Genomic DNA, 27,274 nt, shown 5'->3' with positions numbered 1-27,274 from the left:
ATAGAGACATACAAGATAATCAGAGGGTTAGATAGGGTGGACAGGGAGAGCCTTTTTCCAAGTATCGGGTCGGCAAACACGAGGGGACACAACTTTAAAGTGAGGGGAGATAGGTATAAGTCAGATGTCAGAGGTAGTTTCTTTACTCAGAGAGTAGTAGGGGTATGGAATGCTTTGCCTGCAACGGTGGTAGATTCGCCAATTTTAAGTACATTTGAGTCGTCATTGGACAGGCATATGGAGGTACATGGAATAGTGTAGGTTAGATGGGCTTCAGATTGGTATAAAAAATGACTGTAGATGCTGGAAACCAGATGCTGGATTAGTGGTGCTGGAAGAGCACAGCAGTTCCAGGCAGCTTCGAAATCGACATTTCGGGTAAAAGCCCTTTGGTATGACAGATCGGCGCAACATTGAGAGCCGAAGGGCCTCAACTGCGCTGTAATGTTCGATGTTCTATGTTCTGTAGATAGATGTCTGAAGTATGAAGGATTGACGGCTAAAAAAAGTTGGCACTAAAGAGAGGTTGAGGCCTAGGAAAATCAATGATGATCTTATTGAATGACGGGCCAGCTTGAGAGATTGAATGACCTATTTCTTCTCCTATTTCTTACATTCTTAATTTGTCTGCAATACCAGCACCCACCCTAGCTGACCTCCTTCACCTTGCCAAGAGCTGTCTGCTCAGCTCAACAAGGCCATTTCACAACAGCATAACTGTTGCCCATCTCTACCACTGATGTCACTTGGACAGGACCCAATTCCAGGAAGTACCTTGCTCTTTGAATTGAGTGTAAACTCACTTCCTAGCCAATTAGCCCATTTGGACTTGAAAATCATATCACAAGTATATCATAGCTCGGAGATGGATTCAGGATCTGGAACTCATCCAGGTACTGAGTTCCCAACCCTGCACTGAAATCCAGTCCACTGTATTTGGTTTAGTTATATGTTGGTGAGCTGTGGGACAAATTTGGCTGTTAAAGTGGGATATTCAGCAAGAGAAGCATCAGGCCATAAATTGTAATCAATTTATGGCCTTTCAAGGAATGCTGTTATTGGCTTGATGAAAAGTGAGAAGATCAATGCATGTTGGAAGAAATTAATTCAAAGAATTCTATGGATTTAGACTCTCTACCAATAGTGAAGCAGCAATATAGAGTCATAGAGTCATAGAGATGTACAGCATGGAAACAGACCCTTCGGTCCAACCCGTCTATGCCGACCAGATAGCCCAACCCAATCTAGTCCCACCTGCCAGCACCCATCCCATATCCCTCCAAGCTCTTCCTATTCATATACCCATCCAAATGCCTCTTAAATGTTGCAATTGCACCAGCCTCCACCACTTCCTCTGGCAGATCATTCCATACACGTACCACCCTCTGCGTGAAAACGTTGCCCCTTAGGTGTCTTTTATATCTTTCCCCTCTCACCCTAAATCTATGCCCTCTAGTTCTGGACTCCCCAACCCCAGGGAAAATATTTTGCCTAGTTATCCTATCCATGCCCCTCATAATTTTGTAAACCTCTATAAGGTCACCCCTCAGCCTCCGACGCTCCATGGAAAACAGCCCCAGCCTGTTCAGCCTCTCCCTGTAGCTCAGATCCTCCAACCCTGGCAACATCCTTGTAAATCTTTTCTGAACCCTTTCAAGTTTCATAACATCTTTCCGATAGGAAGGAGACCAGAATTGCATGCAATATTCCAACAGTGGCCTAACCAATGTCCTGTACAGCTGCAACATGACCTCCCAACTCCTGTACTCAATACTCTGACCAATAAAGGAAAGCATACCAAACGCCTTCTTCACTATCCTATCTACCTGCGACTCCACTTTCAAGGAGCTATGAACTTGCACTCCAAGGACTCTTTGTTCAGCAACACTCCCTAGGACCTTACCATTAAGTGTATAAGTCCTGCTAAGATTTGCTTTCACAAAATGCAGCACCTCGCATTTATCTGAATTAAACTCCATCTGCCACTTCTCAGCCCATTGGCCCATCTGGTCAAGATCCTGTTGTAATCTGAGGTAACCCTCTTCGCTGTCCACTACACCTCCAATTTTGGTGTCATCTGCAAACTTATTAACTGTACCTCTTATGCTCGCATCCAAATCATTTATGTAAATGACGAAAAGTAGAGGGCCCAGCATCAATCTTTGTGGCACTCCACTGGTCACAGGCCTCCAGTCTGGAAAAACAACCTTCCACCACCTCTGTCTTCTACCTTTGAGCCAGTTCTGTATCCAAATGGCTAGTTCTCCCTGTATTCCATGAGATCTAACCTTGCTAATCAGTCTCCCATGGGGAACCTTGTCAAACGCCTTACTGAAGTCCATATAGCTCACATCTACTGCTCTGTCCTCAAACTTCTTTGTTACTTCATCAAAAAACTCAATCAAGTGTGTGAGACATGATTTCCCATGCACAAAGCCATGTTGACTATCCCTAATCAGTCCTTGCCTTTCCAAATACATGTACATCCTGTCCCTCAGGATTCCCTCCAACAACTTGCCCACCACCGAGGTCAGGCTCAATGGCCTATAGTTCCCTGGCTTGTCCTTACCACCCTTCTTAAACAGTGGCACCACATTTGCCAACCTCCAGTCTTCCAGCACCTCACCTGTGACTATCGATGATATAAATATCTCAGCAAGAGGCCCAGCAATCACTTCTCTAGCTTCCCACAGAGTTCTCGGGTACACCTGATCAGGTTCTGGGGATTTATCCACCTTTCACCGTTTCAAGACATTCAGCACTTCCTCCTCTGTAATCTGGACATTTTGCAAGAATGTTTTGCCATTTTGAATGCTATTATTATTCAGGACAATTGCCAGGAAGAAAACAACAATTGAGCGCAACTATCCCATTCCCATTCATTCTACAATTTAGTTTCCCTCATCTCCCCACAGATGAGGAAAATTAAGCTGTTTCACTTCAATAGTCTCACATCTTTTATCTGCCACGCATAATGGAGGTAACACAAATCAAAAGGCCCAAGCCAAGGATGGTCTCATGACAACACTCGCAAATCCTCCTCCAGGGTGTCAGTGATTGACGGTGTCCTAAAGCCAAAAGATAGAATGGAAAGAACTCAATGCACACCAAAGAAACTACAGGGATTACAGAGGAGGTCAACAGCCACAGAAACGTTATGGATACAGTACTGTAAGAGACTGAATTATTTTTTCCAATCAGAAAGGGTGAATGTATAACTGTTTTACAGATGTATATATACAGGAGGATGTGATGTATGTCAAGTGTGGCATTGTCTAGTATCTGATCTATATGCAGAAGGTAGCATAAGCAGACATATCACACACCTGATACTGTGATACTTAAGAGTTTGTGCAGTGATGGTAGTAATGGAGATTTGGGGTGGTGAGGGAATGTTGGATATCTGAAGTGCAACATCTATTAGTTTGCAAAGAGTGGTGGCATGCCAGTGGAGATGTTGGACATACAAGTATAAATACATAAGATCTATGACAATAATGTCTCTTTTTCTTTGCAACAAAAGACAGCACATAAACTCATCAGAAGTCATTGGTTGGAGGAGGAATACCAAATTACATTTGATTTTACAGGATTGCAGCTTTTGAGAAGGAACATGTATCACTATTTTCAAAGAGTCATAGTTAAACCGAAGTTAGAAGTTTCTAATGGCAAGTTTCCACATTTCTCAACAGTAGAAACCTTAGCAAGTGCAGGTGTTAACCTCAATTTTAACCTCTGTAATGATGTCCCATCACAGCCTTACAAACCAACTATTACTAGCATAGATACCTGTTCCTTGGTGGAAGTGCATGAGTCAGTAGAAAGGCTGAGGACACCACAGTGCAGGTTTGTGACACTTGACGAAGTGCTGGAGGTGAACTAGATGCTGAGACCTAATCTGAAATTGGGTCTGAAGTCATTTGGCACAGACAGTGGAAGAGTCCATGCAGACCAAGAGGGTTGTTATGATTGACTCTTCTGAACACGTGGCTTTCTCCATCAGCAGCCTGGCAACCATCAGGGAGGGCCAAAACCAGAACTCTGTTGCTGGACAGTGGTTATACATTCCAACTAGCACTTGTGTTTGAGCTCCAGTGCCCACAGCAAATGTGAAAGGGCAAAAGGTGCTTGCATTCACAGCCAGGTCCTGGTTCCTCTCAGGTAATCAAGGAGAGGCCAAATTGCATACAGAATGGAGATTGAGCAGTTGCGGTCATTAATCAGGGTTACTCCCTCAGGGCTTAGGATAAAGCCTTTCCTCCACCTCTCCGCACTGATACACATAGCTTAAGAATCCTAAATTGATAGGTGAGTGACCTGCCACTGTTCGGGGACCCCCACAATGCCATGGTCTTATCTCTCTGTAGTCCAAAGCCTGTTGCACACTGGATTCTGCTGCTGGTTGGAATGGCTTATACTCCCGGACCTCAGACTGATGTGGAGACATGTTGTTGGAGGAGGTGGCTAATTGTATTATATCTTTTTCTGCCATGGTTATCCATCTCTGGAGCTCCAGGCTTTAAAGTACAGAAGGCCATGACAGTGAGTGACATGAGAATATTGCACAGAATCACTTGAACTCTGCCAACATCAAAATGTCATTTTAAACAGACCACTGTTCTGTTCAAATGATGATCCTGGGAAACACGTCGTTCTTATTTTGTATTGAATCTCAGCCTCTGTTTACATGAGGTATTGGGCCATTTGTTCTTCCAGTATTCCATGTCTCCAAGAAGTCAATCCTTCAATAGTTCTGATGGGAGAATGGCATTTGGGCTCAGGATTATGCACACACTACATAATCCTCTGACAATAGTCACACACAAATTTTACATTGATGAATGAAAACATTTCCCAGTTCATGAATATCCTTCATTGTTTCAATGATGTATTAGTGGACATGACATTCTTCTAAAGACACCTCACACTTTTTATTTATTTATTCTTGGAACGTGAGCATGGCAGGCTAGGTCAGCATTTATTGCCCATCCCTTATCACCCAGTCTTAATTGCCTTTGAGAAGACTGTTGTAAGCTGCATTCCTCGAACTGTTCAGTTTGGTTGAAAAAAATGTATAACATGTCAAGCAATGTAACTACTGATGCTACAGAGCCACCCAATTTAGGGAAGACCACACACACGCTCATTTGGCACAGGAGGGAGATACTGTGACGGGGTCAATATCCGTTTTTTTGTAGTCAGTTCATTAGATATACAAATTAGAGCGTGCAACGGTTGAGAAAAATTATGAAAGATTAGTGCCAGCTGAGAGAGTTGAGATGGAACAGGTATGACTAGGTAAAAGAACAGTGAAGATACAGTGAGATGGAGTGACTGTGATGTAGGCGCATGCTAAGACAATCAATTACAGCCTTAGACAGTCATGGAAAGCCTCCCCTATAATGCTAGCAGGGAGAATTAAATTACAGATACCGAAGTCAGCAGTACTGACATGTGGTTAAGCACAGCATGAATTGTAAAAGCCCCAAGGGTAGAGCTAGGGATGTCTAATGAACGTGAGATCATGGGAGATCAAGGGTTGTGCATATGGCTGCCCATCGCTCACTGTACAGTCACATAAGTAATTTGGATATGTATGTAATTAATAATATGATCGCTCTGTAATTGCTAAAGGCAGGCTGAAAACAAATGTATAAAACTTTACATCTTTCCTTTATTCAGTGAAGAAGCTTCTCACCCCCAGAGGTTCCTTCCCACTGGTATCATTTCAATAAACTCTTTGATGCTGGAAGTGGACTCTGGGTGTCAAATGATTTCGTTAGTCATTCCGCCTCAACAGGAAGTATTAATTTAAACACCCTCCTAATATAATTGCAGCTTCACACACAGGTCACCTCCTTAGTCCCTAATGGGCCCTATTCTTTAACTGGTTAACCTCTTCTCTTTAAAAGTACTTTGAAAATATCCTTTATAAAATATTTATAAAGGATTCTCCCTAATCGTGTTCACAAGTCTTTTATTATGTCCCCTTTTTGCTCTTCTAATTGCTTTCTTAAGTTCACTGTTGCACTTCCTTTTTTACCTCTAGGGCCATGGCTGAATTAATCCCTTTGAACTTGCTAAAAGTCTTTCTTTTCTTCCTCATCCATTCCTGAATTGTCCTAGATATCCAGGGTTCTCTGAACTTATTGCTGCTACATCTGTCCGTAAAGTGTACTTGTTGGACGTGTACTCTCCCAGCAACTTTCTGAATAACCCCCTGACTGCTCAGTTGCAGACTTATCAAAAAAGGAGTTGTGCTCAGTCAACTGTGGCCAGATCTGTTTTATTTTAATAAAATCTGTCATCCCCCAATCCAAAGTTGTCTTTTGCAAGCCATCTTTTTCCTTGTCCAGAAAAAATTTGGAGCATATAGTGTTGTGGTCGCTGTGGCTAAAATGTTCCCCTACCGCCACACCAAACACTTTGTCCAGAAACAGATCCAGCACTGTGCTGTCCTTGTTGGGCCTTCTATGTGTTGATATAAAAAACACTCCTGGACATATTTCAAGAAATCCACCCCCTCTAAACCCTTAACACCATTGCTATCCCAGTTTATGTTGGAAAATATGAAATACCCTAGTATAACTATCTGCATATTTGCTCCACTATTTCTCACTAACTCTTTGGGGCCTATGATACATTCCTAAAAAAGTGGCTGCTTCTTAAATATCCCGAAATTCTATCCACATAATGTCTGTTACAAACTGGTTAGGGACCACTAACATTTATTTCACAGTAGGCAAACCATGAGTGAAAAGTAGGCAAACTTCAGGAAAGTTACTAAGAGCATAAAGCCTCAAATTTCCATGTTTTTAAACAAACAAGGAATAATTTTACTATACAAAGTTAGAAAGCTAACAGAAGGAGAGTCAGAAATAAGAGTGATGAACTTAGAGCATGGATCAGTACTTGGGGCTATGATGTGGAGACGTGGGTTTCACAGGGGCAGGAATGGTTGCTAGATGTTCCAGGGTTTAGAACATTTAAAAAGAACAGGGAGGGTGGAAAAAGAGGAGGGGTGTAGCATTGCTAATCAGAGAGTGCATCACAGCTACAGAAACAAAGGTTGTTGAGGAAGGTTTGTCTACTGGGTCAGTATGAGTGGAAGTTAGGAACAGCAAGGGAACTGCCACCGCATTGGGGGTTTTCTACAGACCCCCTAATAGCAGTAGAGAGATTGAAGAACTGATAGGCTGGCAGATTTTTGAAAAATGCAGATGTAGCAGAGTTGTTGTTATGGGTGATTTCAACTTTCCCAATATCGACTGGAACCTCCTTAGTGCAGATGGTTTGGATGGAGCAGTTTTTGTCAGATGTGTTCAGGCAAGTTTCCTTACTCAGTATGTAGACAGACTGACGAGGGGAGAGGTCATTTTGGATTTGGTGCTTGGCAGTGAGCCAGGACAGGTGTCAGATCTCAAGATGAGAGAACACTTTGGTGACAGTGACCACAACTGCCTAACATTTAACATAGCCTTGAAAAGTGAAAGGAGCCATTACCGAGGGAAGATATTTAATTGGGCAAAAGGAAATGATTATGCTATCAGACAGCAGTTGGGAAGTACAGCCTAGGAGCAATTGTTCCACACAAAGGGCACAGCAGACATGTGAGACTGTTTCAGGAGTAGTTGTTGCAAGTGATGGACAAATTTGTTCCTTCGAGACAGGCAAGAAGAGATAAGATTGGATGATGAGAACAGAGGAGCTACTCGTCAAAAGGAAGAAGGCAGCTTAAGTAAGGTGGAGGAAGCAAAGATCTAGTACAGCTTTAGAGGATTACAGGCTTGCTAGAAAGGAACTCAGAAATGCACTGTGGAGAGCCAGGAGGGGGCACGAGAAAGGCTTGGCAAAAAGGATTAGGGAGAACCCAAAGGCATTTTACTCATACGTGAGGAATAAAAGAATAATCAGGGAGAAGGTAGGGCTGATCAGGAATAGCGTAAGGAACATATGCGTGGAGTCTGAGCTGATAGGGGAAGCCCTAAATGAATTTTTTTCCTCAGTTTTCACTAAGGAAAGGGACCTTGGTGTGAATGAGAACTTTGAGGAGCTAGGATATGGGCTTGACCAGATCAAGATTGATGAAGATGATGTGCTGGCGAACATTAAGATTGAGAAGTCCCCAGGGTCAGACCAGATTTATCCGAGGCTGCACCAGGAAGTGAGAAAGGAGGTTGCTAAGCCGCTGGCGAAGATCTTTGCCTCCTCACTCTCCACGGGAGTCATACGGGATTGGAAGGAGGCGAATGTTCTTCCTCTTTTCAAGAAAGGGAATAGAGAAATCCCTGACAATTACAGAACAGGTCAGTCTTACATCTGTGGTCAGCAAGGTTTTGGAAAGAATTCTGAGGGATAGGATTTATGACTATTTGGCAAAGCATAGTGTGATTTAAAGGCAGTCAGCATGGCTTTGTGAGGGGCAGGTCATGCCTCACAAATCTTATTGAGTTCTTTGAGGAGGTGTCAAGACAGGTCAATGACGGTCGAGCAGTGAATAAGACCATAAGACCATAAGACATAGGAGTGGAAGTAAGGCCATTCGGCCCATCGAGTCCACTCCGCCATTCAATCATGGCTGATGAGCATTTCAGCTCCACTTACCAGCGTTCTCCCCGTAGCCCTTAATTCCTCTAGACAACAAGAATCTATCAATCTCGGCCTTGAAGACATTTAGCGTCCCGGCTTCCACTGCACTCCGTGGCAATGAATTCCACAGGCCCACCACTCTCTGGCTGAAGAAATGTCTCCGCATTTCTGTTCTGAAATGACCCCCTCTAATTCTAAGGCTGTGTCCACGGGTCCTAGTCTCCTCGCCTAACAGAAACAATTTCCTAGCATCCACCTTTTCCAAGCCATGTATTATTTTGTACGTCTCTATTAAGTCTCCCCTTAATCTTCTAAACTCCAACGAATACAATCCCAGTATCCTCAGCCGTTCCTCATATGCTAGACCTGTCATTCCAGGGATCATCCGTGTGAATCTCCGCTGGACACGTTCCAGTGCCAGTATGTCCTTCCTGAGGTGTGGGGACCAAAACTGGACACAGTACTCCAAATGGGGCCTAACCAGAGCTTTATAAAGTCTTAGTAGTACATCTCTGCTTTTATATTCCAACCCTCTTGAGATAAGAGACAACATTGCATTCGCTTTCTTAATCACAGACTCAACCTGCATGTTTACCTTTAGAGAATCCTCGACTAGCACTCCCAGATCCCTTTGTGCTTTGGCTTTATTAATTTTCTCACCATTTAGAAAGTAGTCCATGCTTTTATTCTTTTTGCCAAAGTGCAAGACCTCGCACTTGCTCACGTTAAATTCCATCAGCCATTTCCTGGACCACTCTCCCAACCTGTCTAGATCCTTCTGTAGCCTCCCCACTTCCTCAGTACTACCTGCCTGTCCACCTAACTTCGTATCATTGGCAAACTTCGCTAGAATGCCCCCGGTTCCCTCATCCAAATCATTAATATATAATGCGAACAGCTGTGGCCCCAGCACCGAACCCTGCGGGACACCGCTCGTCACCGGCTGCCATTCTGAAAAAGAACCTTTTATCCCAACTCTCTGCCTTCTGTTAGACAGCCAATCCTCAATCCATCCCAGCAGCTCACCTCGAACACCATGGGCCCTCACCTTGCTCAGCAGCCTCCCGTGTGGCACCTTATCAAAGGCCTTTTGAAAGTCTAGATAGACCACATCCACTGGGTTTCCCTGGTCTAACCTACTTGTTACCTCTTCAAAAAAATGTGGTGTATAAGGATTTCAGCAAAGCATTTGATAAGGTTCCCCATGGTAGGCTCATTCATAAAGTCAGGAGGTATGAGATACGGGGAGATTTGGCTGTCTGGATTCAGAATTGGTTGTAGAAACTGATTATAGATGGAAGGTATTCTGCGTGGAGGTCAGTGTTGAATGGTGTCCTGCAGGGTTGTGTTCTTGGGCCTCTGCTGTTTGTAGTTTTTATAAATGACTTGGATGAAGAGGTTGAGGGGTGGGTTAGTAAATTTGCATTTGACACAAAGGTTGAAGGTGCTGTTGATAGTATTGAGGGCTATTGCAGGCTGCAGTGTGACATCGACAGGATGCAGAGCTGGGCTGAGAAATGCAGTTGGAACTCAACTTGGATAAATGTGAAGTGATACATTTTGGAAGGTCAAACTTGAATGCTGAATATAAGATTAATGACAGGATTCTTGACAATGTGGAGGAACAGAGGGATCTTGGCGTTCAAGTACATAGATCCCTCAAAGTTGCCACCCAAGTGGATAGGGTTGTTAAGAAAGCATATGGTGTTTTGGTTTTCATTAACAGGGGGATCGCGTTTAAGAGCTGTGAGGTTTTGCTACAGCTCTACAAGTCCCTGGTGAGACCACACTTGGAATATTGTGTCCAGTTCTGGTCACCCTACTAAAGGCTTTGGAGAGGGTGCAAAGAAGGTTTACCAGAAAACAACCAGAAAAGACACAAAATCAGCCAGTACACGCCCCCGGCCCCTGCCCTCACCTCCATCCAGGGCCCCAAACAGTCCTTCCAGGTGAGACAGACGTTCACCTTCCTATCTTTAAACCTAGTTTACTGCATCAGGTGCTCCTGATGTGCTCTTCTCTACATCGGGGAGACCGAATGTAAACTTAGGGAACAGTTCACTGAGCATCTCAGCCAGGCCTGCAGGGGCCGCCCGGATCTCCCAGTCAGTGCCCATTTTCATTCCCCTTCCCACTCCCTTTCCAAAATGACCATCCTCGGCCTCCTCCATTGCCACAATGAACCAAACTACAAATTGGAGGAATAACACCTCACGTTCCACCTGGGCAGCCTACAGCCTGAAGGACTCAACATTGAGTTCTCCAATTTCAAATAACCTCCCTTCTCATCCCCGACTCCCTTCCCAGCCCCTCCCTATCCCTTCCATTATTCCCTGCTACCAACCGGAATCATTCCTCCTGTAGACCAACCAGGTCGTACCCTCAACCTGTTTTCATCTATCCCCACTCCATCCTACCCCCGCCACCCCCTTTATCTGCTGCTCCCCCTACACCCAGCCCCAATCCTGAAGAAGGGTTACACCTGAAACGTCAACTTCTCCACCTCCTGATGCTGACTGGCTTGCTGTGTTCTTCTAGCCTCCTGCTTGTCTACCTTGGATTCCAGCATCTGCTGTTTTTTTTGACTCCAACACATAGCTGCCTACTAATTGCTGGAACTTCTCTTGAGTTTGTTCCAACAGCACTGTGCCACCCAACTAATTTTGACTGGTCATAGAGTCCCCTGCACAGAATCTGTGTAGTTCAGCTTTCTTCTCAGCAGTACTGCTCATTGTTGTACTTATTGCATGGCAGCTACCTGTGTCTCCTCCATCTGCCTACATGCTCCCCTTCCATGACCCCTGAACTGTCCTGATTGGCTTATCTAAAACCTTGGAGTAAGCCCTCAGTTGCTGCTGGGTAGAATGTGAATGTTGCTAACATTTTGAACAGGCTTATTTCACAAACTGAGTGTACACTGAAGATTGCGTTCTCACAGAATATTGAAAATGAATTTCATTGGACAATGGATAGACAATGGGTCTCTAAAGCTCCAAAAAAAAAGTTGAGAATGTCATATTGTAAAAAGTTAGGTTTAAAACAATCCATTTACTCAAGGAGAGTTAATCATCATTCTGCCTGGATGCAAAGTTGTGGAAGATGGGCTTTGAAAGAGGATTTGTAAGATAGCCTTTAAAATTCACAAACAGGGTTCACCTACCAAGAGCCAGGAGAGGAAGAGCAGCTTGTTGCTGCGAATAGTCATACATATAGAACAAGTCTTAAATGAGGAATCAAATGGGCTAAAAGGAGTTATGAAATAACTTTAGCAAGCAGAATTAAGGAGAATCCCAAAGCATTTTATTCTTATATAAGAAGCAAGTGGGTAACTAGAGAAAGGATTGGTCTACTAAAGGGTAATGAAGGAAGGCTGTGTGTCGAACCTGAGAGAATGGGTGAGATTCTGAGTGATTACTTTGCATCAGTGTACGCTGAGGAGATGGACATGATGAATCTTGAGATTAGAGATAGAAGTTTGACTGCTCTGTTGACATAAGTGGGGAAGATGTGTTGGGTAGGCTAGAGGCTATTAAGGTGGACAAATCCCCAGGACCAGATGGGATCTATCCCAGGTTGCTGAGGGAAGAAAGAGAGGAAATAGCTGGGGCCCTGACAAATATCTTTGTGGCATCCTTAAGTACAGGTGAGGTGTCGCAGGACTGGAAGGTTGCTCATGTTGTCCCTCTGTACAAGCAGGGTGGTAGGGATATTCCAGGTAACTACAGACCGGTGAGCCTGACGTTGGTGGTGGGAAAGTTGCTGGAGAAGTTACTGAGGGATAGGATCTATTTATATTTAGAAAAGAATGGGCTTATCAGTGATAGGCAACATGGTTTTGTGCGGGACAGATCGTGCCTTATCAACTTAGAGATCTTTGAGGAAGTGACCGAGTTAATAGATGAAGGAAGGGCTATTGATGTCATACACATGGATTTTAGTAAGGCATTTGATAAGGTTCCCCATAGTAAACTAATGGAGAAAGTGAAGTCACATGGTGTGCAGTGTGTTCTAGCTAGGTGGATAAAGAACTGGTTGAGCAACAGGAGACAGAGAGTAGTACTTGAAGGAGGTTTCTCAAAATGGAGAAAGGTGACCAGTGGTGTTCCACAGGGGTCAGTATTGGGGGCCACTGTTGTTTGTGATAAATATAAATGATCTGGAAGAGGGCACTGTTGGTCTGATCAGCAAGTTTGCAGATGACACGAAGATTGGTGGAGTAGCAGAAAGCATAAGGGACTGTTGAAGAATACAGGAGGATATAGATAGACTGGAGAGTTGGATGGAAAAGTAACAGATGGATTTCAATCCAGACAAACGTGAGGTGATGCATTTAGGCAAGACTAATTCTAGAGCGAATTATACAATGAATGGAAGAACCTTGGGAAAAGTTGATGGGCAGAGAGATCTGGGGGTGCAGGTCCATTGTACACTGAAGGTTGCTGAACAGGTGGATAGAGTAATCAAGAAGGCATATGGTATGCTTGCCTTCATTGGACAGGGTATTGAGTATAAGAGCTAGCAAGTTATGTTAAAATTGTTCAAGATATTGGTTGGCTGCATTTAGAATACTGTGTTCAGTTCTGCTCGCCACATTACCAAGAGGATGTGAACGCTTTGGAGAGGGTGCAGAGACGGTTTACGAGGATACTGCCTGGTATAGAAGGTACTAGCTATGAAGAGAGGTTGAGTAGGTTAGGTTTATTTTCACTAGAAAAAAGGAGATTGAGGGGAGACCTGATTGAGGTTTACAAAATCATGAAGGGTATAGAAATGGTGGATAGAGACAAGCTTTTTCCCAGGGTGAAGGATTCAATAACGAGAGGTCACGCTTTCAAGGTGAGAGATGAAATGTTTAAGGGGGATACACGGGGCAAATACTTCACACAGAGGGTGGTGAGCATCTGGAACACATTGCCAGCAGAGGTGGTAGAGGCAGGTACGATAGATTCATTTAAGATATGTCTGGACAGATGCATGAGTAGGGGGGGAGCAGAGGGATACAGATGGTTAGGAATTGACCGACAGGTTTAGACAGTAGATTTGGATCAGCTCAGGCTTGGAGGGCCGAAGGGCCTTTTCCTGGGCTGTAAATTTTCTTTGTTCGTTGTTCTTTGTATGACGGTTATTGGGAGCTCTGATTGGAAAGACCAAATTCATGAAGAGTTAAATTTAAGCTAGAAGATTTGCCTACCTTGTTCTACAAGAAGAATTTCTTTAAGGAAAAACAAGTTATTGAAAGACAGTTCTAGGATCAGAAGTTTACAGGTAGAGAAAGAAAAAGAAGGAAAATAAACACTTGGGACCATGAATGGTTCTGGGAGTAATTAAAGTCCTATTAAAAGGACAGTGAAGTGTATGTCTGTGAAGTATGCTTGCAGTTTTGCTAAAAAGGGAAAAGTTCTGATCTGTGATTGAAAGTATGTTGACTACAAAAATGGTGTGTAGATAATAGTGTTTGTGGGTTTTTATTTGTTCCTGTAGGTCATAAAAAATGAAATTGTGACACACATACAGAGAAGGAGTAAACCACACTGCCCTTTGAGCCTGCCCTGCCATTCAACAGCATCATAAGACCATAAGACATAGGATCAGAAATTAGGTCATTCATCCCATCAAGTCTGCTCCACCAGAGCAGATTCAATTAACCCTATTCTCCCGCTTTCTCCCCATATCGCCTTGATACTCAAGAACCTTTCTATCTCTGTTTTAAATATACTCAATGACCTGACCTTCAAAGCCTTCTGTGGCAGTGAATTCCATAGATCCACCACTCTTTGGCTGAGGAAGTTTTTCATTATCTCCATTCTAAAAGATCTTTCCTTTACTCTAAGGCTGTGCCCGGGTCCTAGACTCTCCTAACAATGGAAACATCTTCCCACCGTCCACTCTGTTCAGGGCATTCAGTATGTTTCAATTAGATCCCCCATCATCCTATTAAACTCCATCAAGTATAGACCCAGAGTCCTCAAACATTCCTCTTATGTTAAGCATTTTATTTGTGGGAGCATTCTCGTGAACCTCCTCTGAACATACTCCAGGGCCAGTACATCCTTCCTGAGATATGGGGCCTAAAACTGTGCACAGTACTCCAAATGTGGCCTCAGAAGTATAGCCCTGCTTTGATATTCAAGTCATCTCCACCGTGGGCAGCACAGTGGCACAGTGGTAAGCACTGCTGCCTCACAGCGCCAGAGACCTGGGTTTGATTCCAGCCTCGGGCAACTGTCTTTGTGGAGTTTGCACATTCTCCCAGTGTCTGCATAGGTGTGTTCCAGTTTCCTCCCACAGACCAAAGATATGCAGGTTAGGTGAATTGCCCATGCTTAATTGCCCGTAGTGTCAGGGGTAAATGTAGGGGAATGGATCTGGGTGGGTTGTTCTTTGGAGGGTCGGTGTGGACTTGTTGGACTGAAGGACCTGTTTCCACACTAAGTAATCTAATTTTAAATGCAATCATTGCATTTGCCTTTCTAAATACTAATTCAACCTGCAAGTTTACCTTGAGAGAATCCCCGATTAGAACTCCCAAGTGTCTTTGCACTTCAGATTTCTGAATTTTCTCCCCATTTAGAAAAGATTCCATGCCCCTCTTCTTCCTGTCAAAGTGTATGACCTCACACTTTCCCACATTGTACTCCATCTGCCAATTCTTTGCTACTCTCCTAACCTGTCCAAATCCTTCTGCAGCCTCCCCGCCTCCTCAATGCTAACTGTCCCTCTACCTGTTTTGTATCATCTGCAAACTCAGCCAGATTCCCTCAGTTCCTTCATCTAGATCATTAATGTATAAAGTGAAAATTTGTGATCCCAACACTGACCCTTGTGGAACACCACTTGTTACCCGCTGTCATCCTGAGAAGGACCCTTTTATCCCCACTATCTGCTTTCTGACAGACAGCCAAGATTTCATCTATGTTAGCACCTTGCCTCTGACATAATGGGCCTTTATTTTACTCAGTAACCTCCTGTGCGGCACCTTGTCAAAGGCCTTGTGAAGTTCAGGTAGATAACATCTATTGGCTCTTCTTGGTCTAACCTGTTTGTTACTTCCTCAAAGAATTCTAGTAGATTTGTAATTCTAGTAGATTTGTCAGGCATGACCTCCCCTTGATGAAACCATGCTGCCTTTGCTGATACTTGCCATACACTTCCAAGTATTCATAATGGATACTTCACAATGGATTCCACGATCTTACCAATGATTGTGATTATGCTACTCAGTCTGTAACTTTCCATCTTTTTCCAGACCTCTGGGACCCTCCCTGACTCTAGTGATTGCTGAAAGCTCACCACTAACGCCTCCACTATCTCTTCGGCTAACTCCCTTAGAACCCTGGGGTGTAGTCCAATTGGTCCAGGTGATTTATCCACCTTCAGGCCAATCAATTTTTCCAGCACCTTCCCCTTGTTGATGGCCACCATACACAGCTCTGCCCCCTCACTCTCTTGAAGTTTTGAGATATCACTAGTGTCTTCCACCATGAAGACTGACGTGAAGAAATTATTCATTTCATCAGCTATTTCCTTGTTCCCCACTACTATCTCTCCAGCATCAGTTTTCAGTGGTCCGATGAGTCCATGTTTGCCTCTCTTTTCCCCTTTCTATATCTAAAGAATCTCTTACTGTCTTCCTGTACATTACTGGCTAGCTTACCCTCATATTTAATATTATCCTTTTTTTTGTTGGTCTTTGTAAACTTCTCAATCCTCTGGTTTCCCACTGCCCTTCGCTACGTTATATGCTTTCTCTTTTGATTTTTGCTGTCCCTGACTTACCTAGTCAGCCGTGGTTGCCTCTTGCTCCCCGTACCATGCTTCCTTTTCCTCAGGATGAATCTCTGCTGTGTCTCTTGAATTATTTCCAGAAACTCCTGCCATTGCTGTTCCACGGTCTTTCCTGCTCAGCTCCTCTCCCAGTCAATTCTACCCAGCTCCTCCCTCATGCCTCTGTAGTTACCTTCATTTCACTGTAATACCGTTACCTCTGATTCTATTTTCTCCATCTCAAATTGCAGAGTAAATCCAATCATATTATGGTCACTGTCTCCTAAGGGTTCCTTAACCTTTAGCTCCCTTATCAAGTCTGCCTCATTGCACATCATTAAATCCAGTATTGCCTGTTCCCAAATGGGCTCCTCCACAAGCTGCTGCAAAAAGCCATCTTGTAGACATTCCACAAATTCCTTTTCTTGCAATCCACTACCAGCCTGATTTTCCCAGTCCATCCGTATATTAAAATCTCCTATGATCACTCTAACTTTGCCTTTCCTACACATCCTATCAATAACCTGGTGTATCTTGTGCCCCAGCTCCTGACTACTGTTTGGGGGTTTGTACATAATTCCAACTATGGTTTTTTTCCCTTTGCGGTTCTTCAATTCTACCAACACAGACTCCACACCATCTGACCCTAGTTCATTTCTTACTACTGATTTAATTCCATTTCTTACTAATAAGGCAAACCCACCCTCCTATACACCTTCCCATCTTTTCAATAGGATGCATATCCTTGAATATTCAGCTCCCAATCCTGTTCCTCTTGTTTCCGCGATGTCCACGTCACAGCTGCCAATTTCGATCTGCGCCACAGCTCATTTACCTTATTCCTTATATTTTGTGCATTCAGACATAACACTTTCAGTCCTGTATTAATCGTCCCTCTTCTCATTGCAATTCGTCTGTCCGGTGTGTACTTGAAGTTTGATTGCTATCCCTTTCCAAACACTTCAGCCTATTTGTGTCTGTGCTGACCTCCACATTTAATTCCGGTTTTCTAATTTCTCCTCTAACTGAATGCTTCCCCCGTCTACAACCCTAGGACTCTGGTCCCAGCACGGTTCAGGTGAAGACTGTCCCACTGGAAGAGGTCCCTTCTTCCCCAGTACTAATGCCAATATCGCATGAATTCAAACACATTTCTCCGACACCAATCATTGAGCCATGCATTTACTTGCTTAATCTTATTGGCCCTGTGCCAATTAGTTTGTGGCTCAGGTAGTAAGCCTTGTTGGTTCTGTTTTTTTAAATTTAGCCCCTAGCTGTTCATACTCCCTAGGGTCAGGGAGTCCCAAACTAGAGGGCATAGGTTTAGGGTGAGAGGGCAAATATATAAAAGATATCTAAGGGGCAATCTTTTCACTCAGATGGTGGTACATGTATGTAATGAGCTGCCAGAGGAAGTGGTGGAGGCTTGTACAATTGCAACATTTAAGAGGTATTTGGATGGGTATATGAATAGGAAGGGTTTGCAGGGATATGGGCCGGGTGCTGGCAGGTGGGACTGGTTTGAGTTGGGATATCTGGTCGGCATGGGCGGGTTGGACCAAAGGGTCTGTTTCCATGCTCTACATCTCTATGACTCTATGACTCCCTTAGCAGAATCTCTGCCCTAGTTTTATCTAGGTTGCTGGTACCTATGTGGCCAACATCTACTGGATATTTGCCCTCATGGCTGATCTGATTTTGAACTCAAATCCACAATATCACCTGCCCTGATAACACTTCACCTCCTTGATTAACAAGAATCTAATTGACCTCTGCCTTAAAAATATTCGAGGACCCTGCCTCCACCACTTTTTTTAGAAAGAGCATTCTTAACAATCATGAAAAAAATTCACCTCACCTCTGTTTTAAAAGAGCAACTTGCAAGATTCTTACATGTTTGACAGAGTAGATGCAGAAAAGTTGTTTCCATGTGTGGATCAGTCTCGGGCCAGAGAGCATAACCTCAGAGTGAGGGGTCACCTATTGAAGATGAGAAGGAATTTCTTCTATCAAAGGGTACTAAATGTCTGAAATTCTTTACCATAGACGCTGGCATGTTAAGAATATTTAAGGCTGAGATGGACAGATTTTTAATTAATACAGCAATCAAGGGTTATGAGGAAAAGGCAGGAAAGTTGATTTTAAGATTATCAGATCAACCACTATCTCATTGAATGGCAGAACAGACTCAATGGGATGAATGACTTAGTTCTGCTCCTACTTCTTATGGTCTTATGGTTATGTGTTTTCACCTTACTGCCGTATAGCCATTTGCTCACATTTGCTCATTGTCAGACATCACTGGGGCAGGGGATAGTGTTTAGCCCTGTCACACTTGATTTTACAATGATGTTGTGCTGTGACAATAATCAGCATCAAGTGATACCTGAGCTGGTTTGATTACATTGGAGAGGGGAGGGATGGAGTAATGTTGACTCCATTGCTGTATCATCAAAAAAGATGCGATAAGATGGCAGCCTGGAAACTTCCAAAGCTCCCTCAGAGGGGCTTGGAAAATTTCAGCTCTCTGCATATCTTATATACTATATTTCAATTTCCACAGGAAAGCAAAATCTGAAATTACACTGAAATGCTGAAATTACTGGTTAAAAATGAAAGAAAAATGATTTATAAAGAAAGTGCTTTCATGTAATAAAAATAAACTTTAACTCTTTAATCAGCTTTTTTTCTCAAATGTATTTTTATAATGTAAAAATAACTTGCAGTGTTAACTGTTCTGTGCATCAATTTTTGCAACAGAGCATTCAAATGGCACATTTTATAGCTGGATCTGTAAACACAACCAAGCCTTTAAAACCACACCCAATTTATTCAAAGAACAAAGAAAATTTTCAGCCCAGGAACAGGCCCTTCGGCCCTCCAATCCTGAGCCAATCCAAATGTACTGTCTAAACCTGTCAGTCAATTCCTAAGCATCTGTATCCCTCTGCTCCCCACCTACTCATGCATTTATCCAGATGCATCTTAAATGAATTTACCATGCCTGCCTCTACCACCTCTGCTGACAATGGGTTCCAAACACCCACCACTCTCTGTGTGGAGTACTTGCCACGTGTATCCCCCTTAAACTTTCCAGCTCTCACATTGAAAGCGTGACCTCTCGTTATTGAAATCTTCACCCTGGGAAAAAGCTTGACTCTATCCACCCTGTCTATACCCTTCGTGATTTTGTAAACCTCAATCAGGTCCCCCCTCAATCTCCTTTTTTCTAATGAAAACAAACCTAACCTACTCAACCTCTCTTCAGAGCTAGCACCTTCCATACCAGGCAACATCCTCGTAAACCTTCTCTGCACCCTCTCCAAAGCGTCCACATCCTTTTGGTAATGTGGCAACCAGAACTGTAAATGCGGCCGAACCAATGTCTTGTACAATTTTAACATGACTTGCCAGCTCTTATACTCAATACCCCGTCCAATGAAGGCAATCACACGATATGCCTTCTTGACCACTCTATCCACCTGTGCAGCGACCTTCAGAGTACAAATGGACCTGCACTCCCAGATCTCTCTGCTCATCAACTTTTCCCAAGGCTCTTCTATTCATTGCATAATTCGCTCTAGAATTAGACTTACCTAAATGCACCAACTCACATTTGTCTGGATTGAAAGCCATCTGCCACTTTTCCGCTCAACTTTCCAGTCTATCTATATCCTCCTGTATTCTCTGACAGTCCCTTATACTTTCTGCTACTCCACCAATCTTTGTGTCATCTGCAAACTTGCTGATCATACCAACAGTGCTCTCTTCCAGCATATTTATGTATATTACAAACAACAGTGGCCCCAACACTGATCCCTGTGGAACACCACTGGTCACCTTTCTCCATTTCAAGAAACTTCTTTCAACTACTACTCTCTGTCTCCTGTTGCTCAACCAATTCTTTATCCACCTAACTAGAACACCCTGCACACCATGTGACTTCACCTTCTCCATTAGTCTACCATGGGGAACCTTATCAAACACCTTACTAAAGGCCATGTATATGATATCAACAGCCCTTTCTTCATCTATCAACTTGGTCACTTCCTCGAAGAATTCTATTCATTAGACGTTATAGTAGGAAAGTTCATTTACAAAATACTAGCCATCAATAAGTGAATTAATGGATCAGACGAAAGGCTTTGGTTTGTGAAATTTGTTATCAGGAGAATTAAAGTATCAAAATGATAAACTTTGATCACACATTGATGAGATGGGTTTCAATAAGAGTATTACTGTATTACTAGGTTTGATAGTGGAAAAAATGAGAAAGATTGATGTTGATAAAAGAATGAATATACGAGACAATGGAGTTCAATGAAAAATGAATTCATTGAAATGCTGCACACAGTCTTGTTAGGGGAGATAAGTCCTATCTCATACAAAATTTGGATGCTCTACTCAATGAATTGACAGCTGCAATAGTTGTTCCTGAATCAAGCACTTGATGCTGCTGCTGGCCTTCTCCAATTGCTCAAAACTGTGTGCTTCTTTTAGCATCGCATGAACAGCTTAACCTTGGATTTGTTCAGACTTACATTTCTGAAAGATTTGATGGGACGTGAAGGCAGTGACTAGTTCCATAAGTCTTTCAGCCAAGTAAGCTTCAGTGAAATCATGTTCCCAACTTATACATCAACACCCATCTATGAATTGTTCAATGGTTCCTGGATGTGTTGATATGACATGAAATCAAGCCTGTGTGTCCTGACATTGACTCGAACTTTAAGTTGATCATCCAAAATCTGAAAGATTCTTTCTGGTCATTATCAGAAATACTAGAGAACATAATCTGTAACCTTTCATGCCCAAAGTAAGAAGACATTTGACTGCCCGTTATTTTTTGTTAGTTTTTTTTGAACCAGGAACTAAAAAATCATTCTTTATATTAAAAAAATGAAGTTCTGACAAATTGTTAATAGAATTAGAACTGGAATTAGATTTTACTGTCACGTGTACTCAAGTACAGGGATAGCTGAGTACATTGAAAAGTGTACAATGTCACCTTTCCTGCTATCATCTTACGTAGAAAGGTACCTAAGTACAAGATCTTAGGTATAAAGCAGAAAAATAAGTAAATAAAGTTAAAAATGCAACATTAAAGTCCTTCTTAAGTGCTTAGCCATGCTGGACTTGCATGCTCCACAAGGGTTTGATTTCCTCTGTGCTGGGTTCAATCTCCTCCCTGTTGGGCTAGCTGTCCCCCATGATCACCGCTGCCATAGATATCAGGGACCTTTATCGCCGCTGCACTGGGCTCGACCTTCCCTGCATTGGGCACGCTCTCTTTCACGTTGGGCTCATTCTCCGCTACACTACTCTTGTTCTCTCACTCTCCCTCTCATTGGCTTGCTCTCCTTTGCAACTGGGCTTGACCCCCACCATGCTGCATCAAAGTCAACTACCTCCACTGCGGCCTCCTTGAAGAAACTTTGCCTCAGCTTGAAGCCCTTCATTTCTCCACAGAAGGTAAGTAGATTAAAGTAAGAAAGAAAGCTTTGAGAAAAAACAATTAAAACCACACAGAGTAGATGAGCTCCAGGTAGGAGCCTGCACACAGCTTTGCTACCTTTCTGCCATCTGGGAACAGTGTGCCAATCCAGCATCGTTATAATGCCAGTATAAGAATCTATATTGCATTATGATAATTTTCTGGGTTTCTGTGGTTTCTCTTTTTTTAAGATGGTGCTTTCATAATTGCAACCTTGTAGTAGCAGGTTTCTGCCTAATGGTGGCAGGCGCACCAAAAAAGGAATGATGACGTGATGTGGGCTTTTTTTTATTTTTGTGATTCAGAAAAAAGTGGTGGAATTAATCAAGATCTGGAGACAGATAACTACTTTTCGAATAGTGTTTTGAGGTTTTTTTTTCTCGGAGCACTTTGGAATTATCTTTTCAGGAACGTTCAAAACTATCTTAAAAAAAAAATCAGGCGAGCAGCCTCTCGTGATTCCTCGTTTTAAAAGTGAGAAAAGAAGAATACTCAGTGTGCTTCAGTCCAAATTTGTAGTCTTTAGCTCTGTTTACATTTATTAGTTTCCCTATGGACTCAGGTAGAATGATGAATAACTATTAGGACAAAGGACTTAGAACAACTACTAGATGACCATCAACTTTCCAATCTTGAGAATCCATACACTGCCACAACTAACGTTTAGTCTATGCCTACTGTCACCATTTTCTAATGACCACGTTCTGTCACAATGATGTCATTTTGTAATTTATTATAAATGTTAAACTGCATTACATAAACCACAAATAGTTAGGTTCTTCACAAGCCTGAAATTTATTTACTGTTTTCAAACGTGTAATATAACAAAACTACACACTCTGGGTTCTGTACTCATTGATGTTCCAACACATAACAAAAAACTAACACTAACTTCAAATAAAAGAGTTTGACTGAAGGCCATGTAGCAGCACGTCTCAAATCGTGATATCATATATCTTAAAGGTACAGTGCCGGTGTGATCTGGAATCTATGCCATAATACAACTGGTCTCTCACCAACTCTCCAGCTGGCAGACAAGCACAGGTACAGACACTGCCCTTACCTCAGAAACCAGTGTGAAGCTATGATGTGCACATGGTGAGTCACTGATAATGAATGGGTTACAGCCAAGCTAGGGAATACTTATAGGTCAGTCCACTAGAAGGCAAGTTCAGAAATAAGGTGCAGAACCTTGTTGACGCATCTCAGGTAGGGGCAGTGCTCATACATGTATTGTCGGCTTGGATTGTGACATTAATTGACAATATTTTTCATCATTCTTCCTTCTTGCCTGTTGAAGTTGGCCAAGATACAATATTAGGTATCTGAAACAATAAAAGAGGAAGGGGAATGTTGAGGGACATAGAATATAGAACTCTATAGCACAGGAACAGACCCTTCAGCCCATTATGTCTGGGTGCTCATGATGCTATTCTAAATAAATCCCATCTGCCTGCACATAGTCAGTCTCCGTCAGTTCCCTGCCTGTTCAGGTGTCTGTCTAAATATCTCTCAAACACTACTATCATATCTGCTTTCACCATCCCCCCCTGTCAGCACGTTCCAAGCTCCTACTACCCTCTTTGTAAAAGCTTGCCCCTTTCACTTTAAGCCTATGTCCTCTATTATTTGATATTTCTATCCAGGAAAAAAAGAGATTCTGACTACCCACCCTATCCATACCCCAACCCCTCCCCATATAATGTAGGTTTAGTTGGAAAAGCAAGCAGACAGTACCTTATCATACCATCTTCATTCATGGGAAATACAGTGGTGAGAATGAATAAGGAATTCACAAATAGCAGCAGAAAATTGTAATTATATCTTTAACAGAACAAAAAATTTCTTTTTCCTTACAGGAACTTAAATGTAATTTGTAAAAAGCTACACAAGGCAGCATTAGTATACATGGCCAAAGACTAATTGGAGACATTACTTTTAAAGAAGATTGTAAGGTTCCCAACCTAGAATCTAAAATCTACAGATTCCCTCCAGCCACATTAGATGTAATTAACAAACATCTAGGATCAAGACTAACAGCATTTCATTGTGCTGGATTAGTGGTGCTGGAAGAGCACAGCAGTTCAGGCAGCATCCAACAAGCAGCGAAATTGACGTTTCGGGCAAAAGCCCTTCATCAGGAATAAAGGCAGTGAGCCTGAAGCGTGGAGAGATAAGCTAGAGGAGGGTGGGGAGAGAGTAGCATAGAGTACAATGGGTGAGTGGAGGAGGGGATGAAGGTGATAGGTCAAGGAGGAGAGGGTGGAGTGGATAGGTGGAAAAGAAGATAGGCAGGTCGGACAAGTCAAGGAGACAGTGCTGAGCTGGAAGTTTGAAACTAGGATGAGGTGGGGGAAGGGGAAATGAGGAAGCTGTTGAAGTCCACATTGATGCGCTGGGGTTGAAGTGTTCCGAGGTGGAAGATGAGGCGTTCTTCCTCCAGGCGTCTGGTGGTGAGGGAGTGGCGGTGAAGGAGGCCCAGGACCTCCATGTCCTCGGCAGAGTGGGAGGGGGAGTTGAAATGTTGGGCCACGGGGCGGTTTGGTTGATTGGTGCGGGTGTCTCGGAGATGTTCCCTAAAGCGCTCTGCTGGGAGGCGCCCAGTCACCCCAATGTAGAGGAGACCACATCGGGAGCAACGGATACAATAAATGATATTAGTGGATGTGCAGGTGAAATTCTGATGGATGTGGAAGGCTCCTTTAGGGCCTTGGATAGAGGTGAGGGAGGAGGTGTGGGCACAGGTTTTACAGTTCCTGCGGTGGCAGGGGAAAGTGCCAGAATGGGAGGGTCGTAGGGGGATGTGGAACTGACCAGGTAGTCACGGAGGGAACGGTCTTTGCGGAAGGCGGAAAGGGGTGGGGAGGGAAATATATCCCTGGTGGTGGGGTCTTTTTGGAGGTGGCAGAAATGTCGGCGGATGATTTGGTTTATGCGAAGGTTTGTAGGGTGGAAGGGGAGCACCAGGGGCGTTCTGTCCTTGTTACGGTTGGAGGGGTGGGGTCTGAGGGTGAAGGTGCGGGATGTGGACGAGATGCGTTGGAGGGCATCTTTAACCACGTGGGAAGGGAAATTGCGGTCTCTAAAGAAGGAGGCCATATGGTGTGTTCTATGGTGGAACTGGTCCTCCTGGGAGCAGATACGGCGGAGGCGGAGAAATTGGGAATACGGGATGGCATTTTTGCAAGAGATAGGGTGGGAAGAGGTGTAATCCAGGTAGCTATGGGAGTCGGTGGGTTTGTAAAAAATGTCAGTGTGAAGTCGGTCGTCACTAATGGAGATGGAGAGGTCCAGGAAGGGGAGCGAGGTGTCAGAGATGGTCCAGGTAAATTTAAGGTCAGGGTGGAAATTTACCTGGACCATCTCTGACACTCGCTCCCCTTCCTGGACCTCTCCATCTCCATTAGTGACGACCAACTTCACACTGACATTTTTTACAAACCCACCGACTCCCATAGCTACCTGGATTACACCTCTTCCCACCCTATCTCTTGCAAAAATGCCATCCCGTATTCCCAATTTCTCCGCCTCCGCCGTATCTGCTCCCAGGAGGACCAGTTCCACCATAGAACACACCAGATGGCCTCCTTCTTTAGAGACCGCAATTTCCCTTCCCACGTGGTTAAAGATGCCCTCCAACGCATCTCGTCCACATCCCGCACCTCCACCCTCAGACCCCACCCCTCCAACCGTAACAAGGACAGAACGCCCCTGGTGCTCCCCTTCCACCCTACAAACCTTCGCATAAACCAAATCATCCGCCGACATTTCTGCCACCTCCAAAAAGACCCCACCACCAGGGATATATTTCCCTCCCCACCCCTTTCCGCCTTCCGCAAAGACCGTTCCCTCCGTGACTACCTGGTCAGTTCCACATCCCCCTACGACCCTCCCATTCTGGCACTTTCCCCTGCCACCGCAGGAACTGTAAAACCTGTGCCCACACCTCCTCCCTCACCTCTATCCAAGGCCCTAAAGGAGCCTTCCACATCCATCAGAATTTCACCTGCACATCCACTAATATCATTTATTGTATCCGTTGCTCCCGATGTGGTCTCCTCTACACTGGGGAGACTGGGCGCCTCCTAGCAGTGCGCTTTAGGGAACATCTCCGAGACACCCGCACCAATCAACCAAACCACCCCGTGGCCCAACATTTCAACTCCCCCTCCCACTCTGCCTAGGACATGGAGGTCCTGGGCCTCCTTCACCGCCGCTCCCTCAACACCAGATGCCTGGAGGAAGAACGCCTCATCTTCCGCCTCGGAACACTTCAACCCCAAGGCATCAATGTGGACTTCAACAGCTTCCTCATTTCCCCTTCCCCCACCTCATCCTAGTTTCAAACTTCCAGCTCAGCACTGTCTCCTTGACTTATCTGGACTTGTCCGACCTGCCTATCTTCTTTTCCACCTATCCACTCCACCCTCTCCTCCTTGACCTATCACCTTCATCCCCTCCCCCACTCACCCATTGTACTCTATGCTACTCTCTCCCCACCCCCACCCTCCTCTAGCTTATCTCTCCATGCTTCAGGCTCACTGCCTTTATTCCTGATGAAGGGCTTTTGACCGAAACGTCGATTTCGCTGCTCGTTGGATGCTGCCTGAACTGCTGTGCTCTTCCAGCACCACTAATCCAGTATTTGGTTTTCAGCATCTGCTGTCATTGTTTTTACCTTAGCATTTCATTGTGCATCAATAACTACTCAATCTCCTTACTATCGAGGATATCACAGGAGTACATTTTTTTAAATTACAGAATCAGTTCTCCAAAATATATGGTCACAACTGAAATAACAAGGAATATAGAATGATGGAAAATAATCGGGAAAATGGCAGGTGAATTGAATAGATATTTTGAAGCTGTCTTCACTGTAGAGAATACAAATGTCATCCCAAACAATAATTACAAATCAAGAAACAAAGGGAGAAAGGAATCTAAAACAATTTCAGTCACCGCGGAGAGAACATGAAGACAATTACTAAAATGAAAAGCCAGCAAGTCCCCAGGACAGGATGAACTCCATCCTCAGGTTTTCAAACACCTGCATTGGCTTTAACTTTCCAAAATTCCCTTAATGTTGGTCCCATCAGCCTGGACAATAATGACTCCTCTGTTCAAAGGAAGGGGGAAGAGCAAAATCAGAAAACCACGGGACACTTACCATAATATCTGACATACAGAAAATGCCATAGCTTTTTATTAAGAAAGATATAACAGGAAATTAAGAAAATTTCAATACATCAGGCCACATGGTTTTTCTGAAAGGGAAATCATGTTTAACGAGCATAAAAAGCAACGCGGATCAAAAGGAACTTGTGGATATGGTGTATTTAGTTTTCCAGGAGGCATTTAAAAAGGTGCTGCATAAAAGATTATTATGCAAAATTAAGAGCTTATAGTGTAGAGAGCAACATGATAGCA

The 27,274-nt window shown here is 43.6% G+C and overlaps 1 protein-coding gene across 9 annotated transcripts in view; it reads right to left on the bottom strand.

The window, feature by feature from the left end:
• The window catches only part of elovl2 (ELOVL fatty acid elongase 2), a 211,083-nt gene that overhangs the window by 124,395 nt on the left and 59,414 nt on the right, over positions 1 to 27,274 (bottom strand). The window contains exon 1 of one of the 9 annotated variants that reach the window (XM_072560752.1): positions 18,212 to 18,315. The exons of the other annotated variants lie outside the window; for them this stretch is intronic. Coding sequence (XP_072416853.1) covers positions 18,212 to 18,283 — 72 coding nt within the window. The 5' untranslated portion in view covers positions 18,284 to 18,315. Of the gene's footprint in view, positions 1 to 18,211; positions 18,316 to 27,274 lie in introns of those variants that run through there. 9 annotated transcript variants of the gene reach the window in all.

The sequence above is a fragment of the Chiloscyllium punctatum genome, chromosome 41 (genome assembly GCF_047496795.1).
Source record: "Chiloscyllium punctatum isolate Juve2018m chromosome 41, sChiPun1.3, whole genome shotgun sequence".
NCBI lineage: Eukaryota > Metazoa > Chordata > Chondrichthyes > Orectolobiformes > Hemiscylliidae > Chiloscyllium > Chiloscyllium punctatum.
This window is presented reverse-complemented; position numbering and strand designations above follow the sequence as displayed.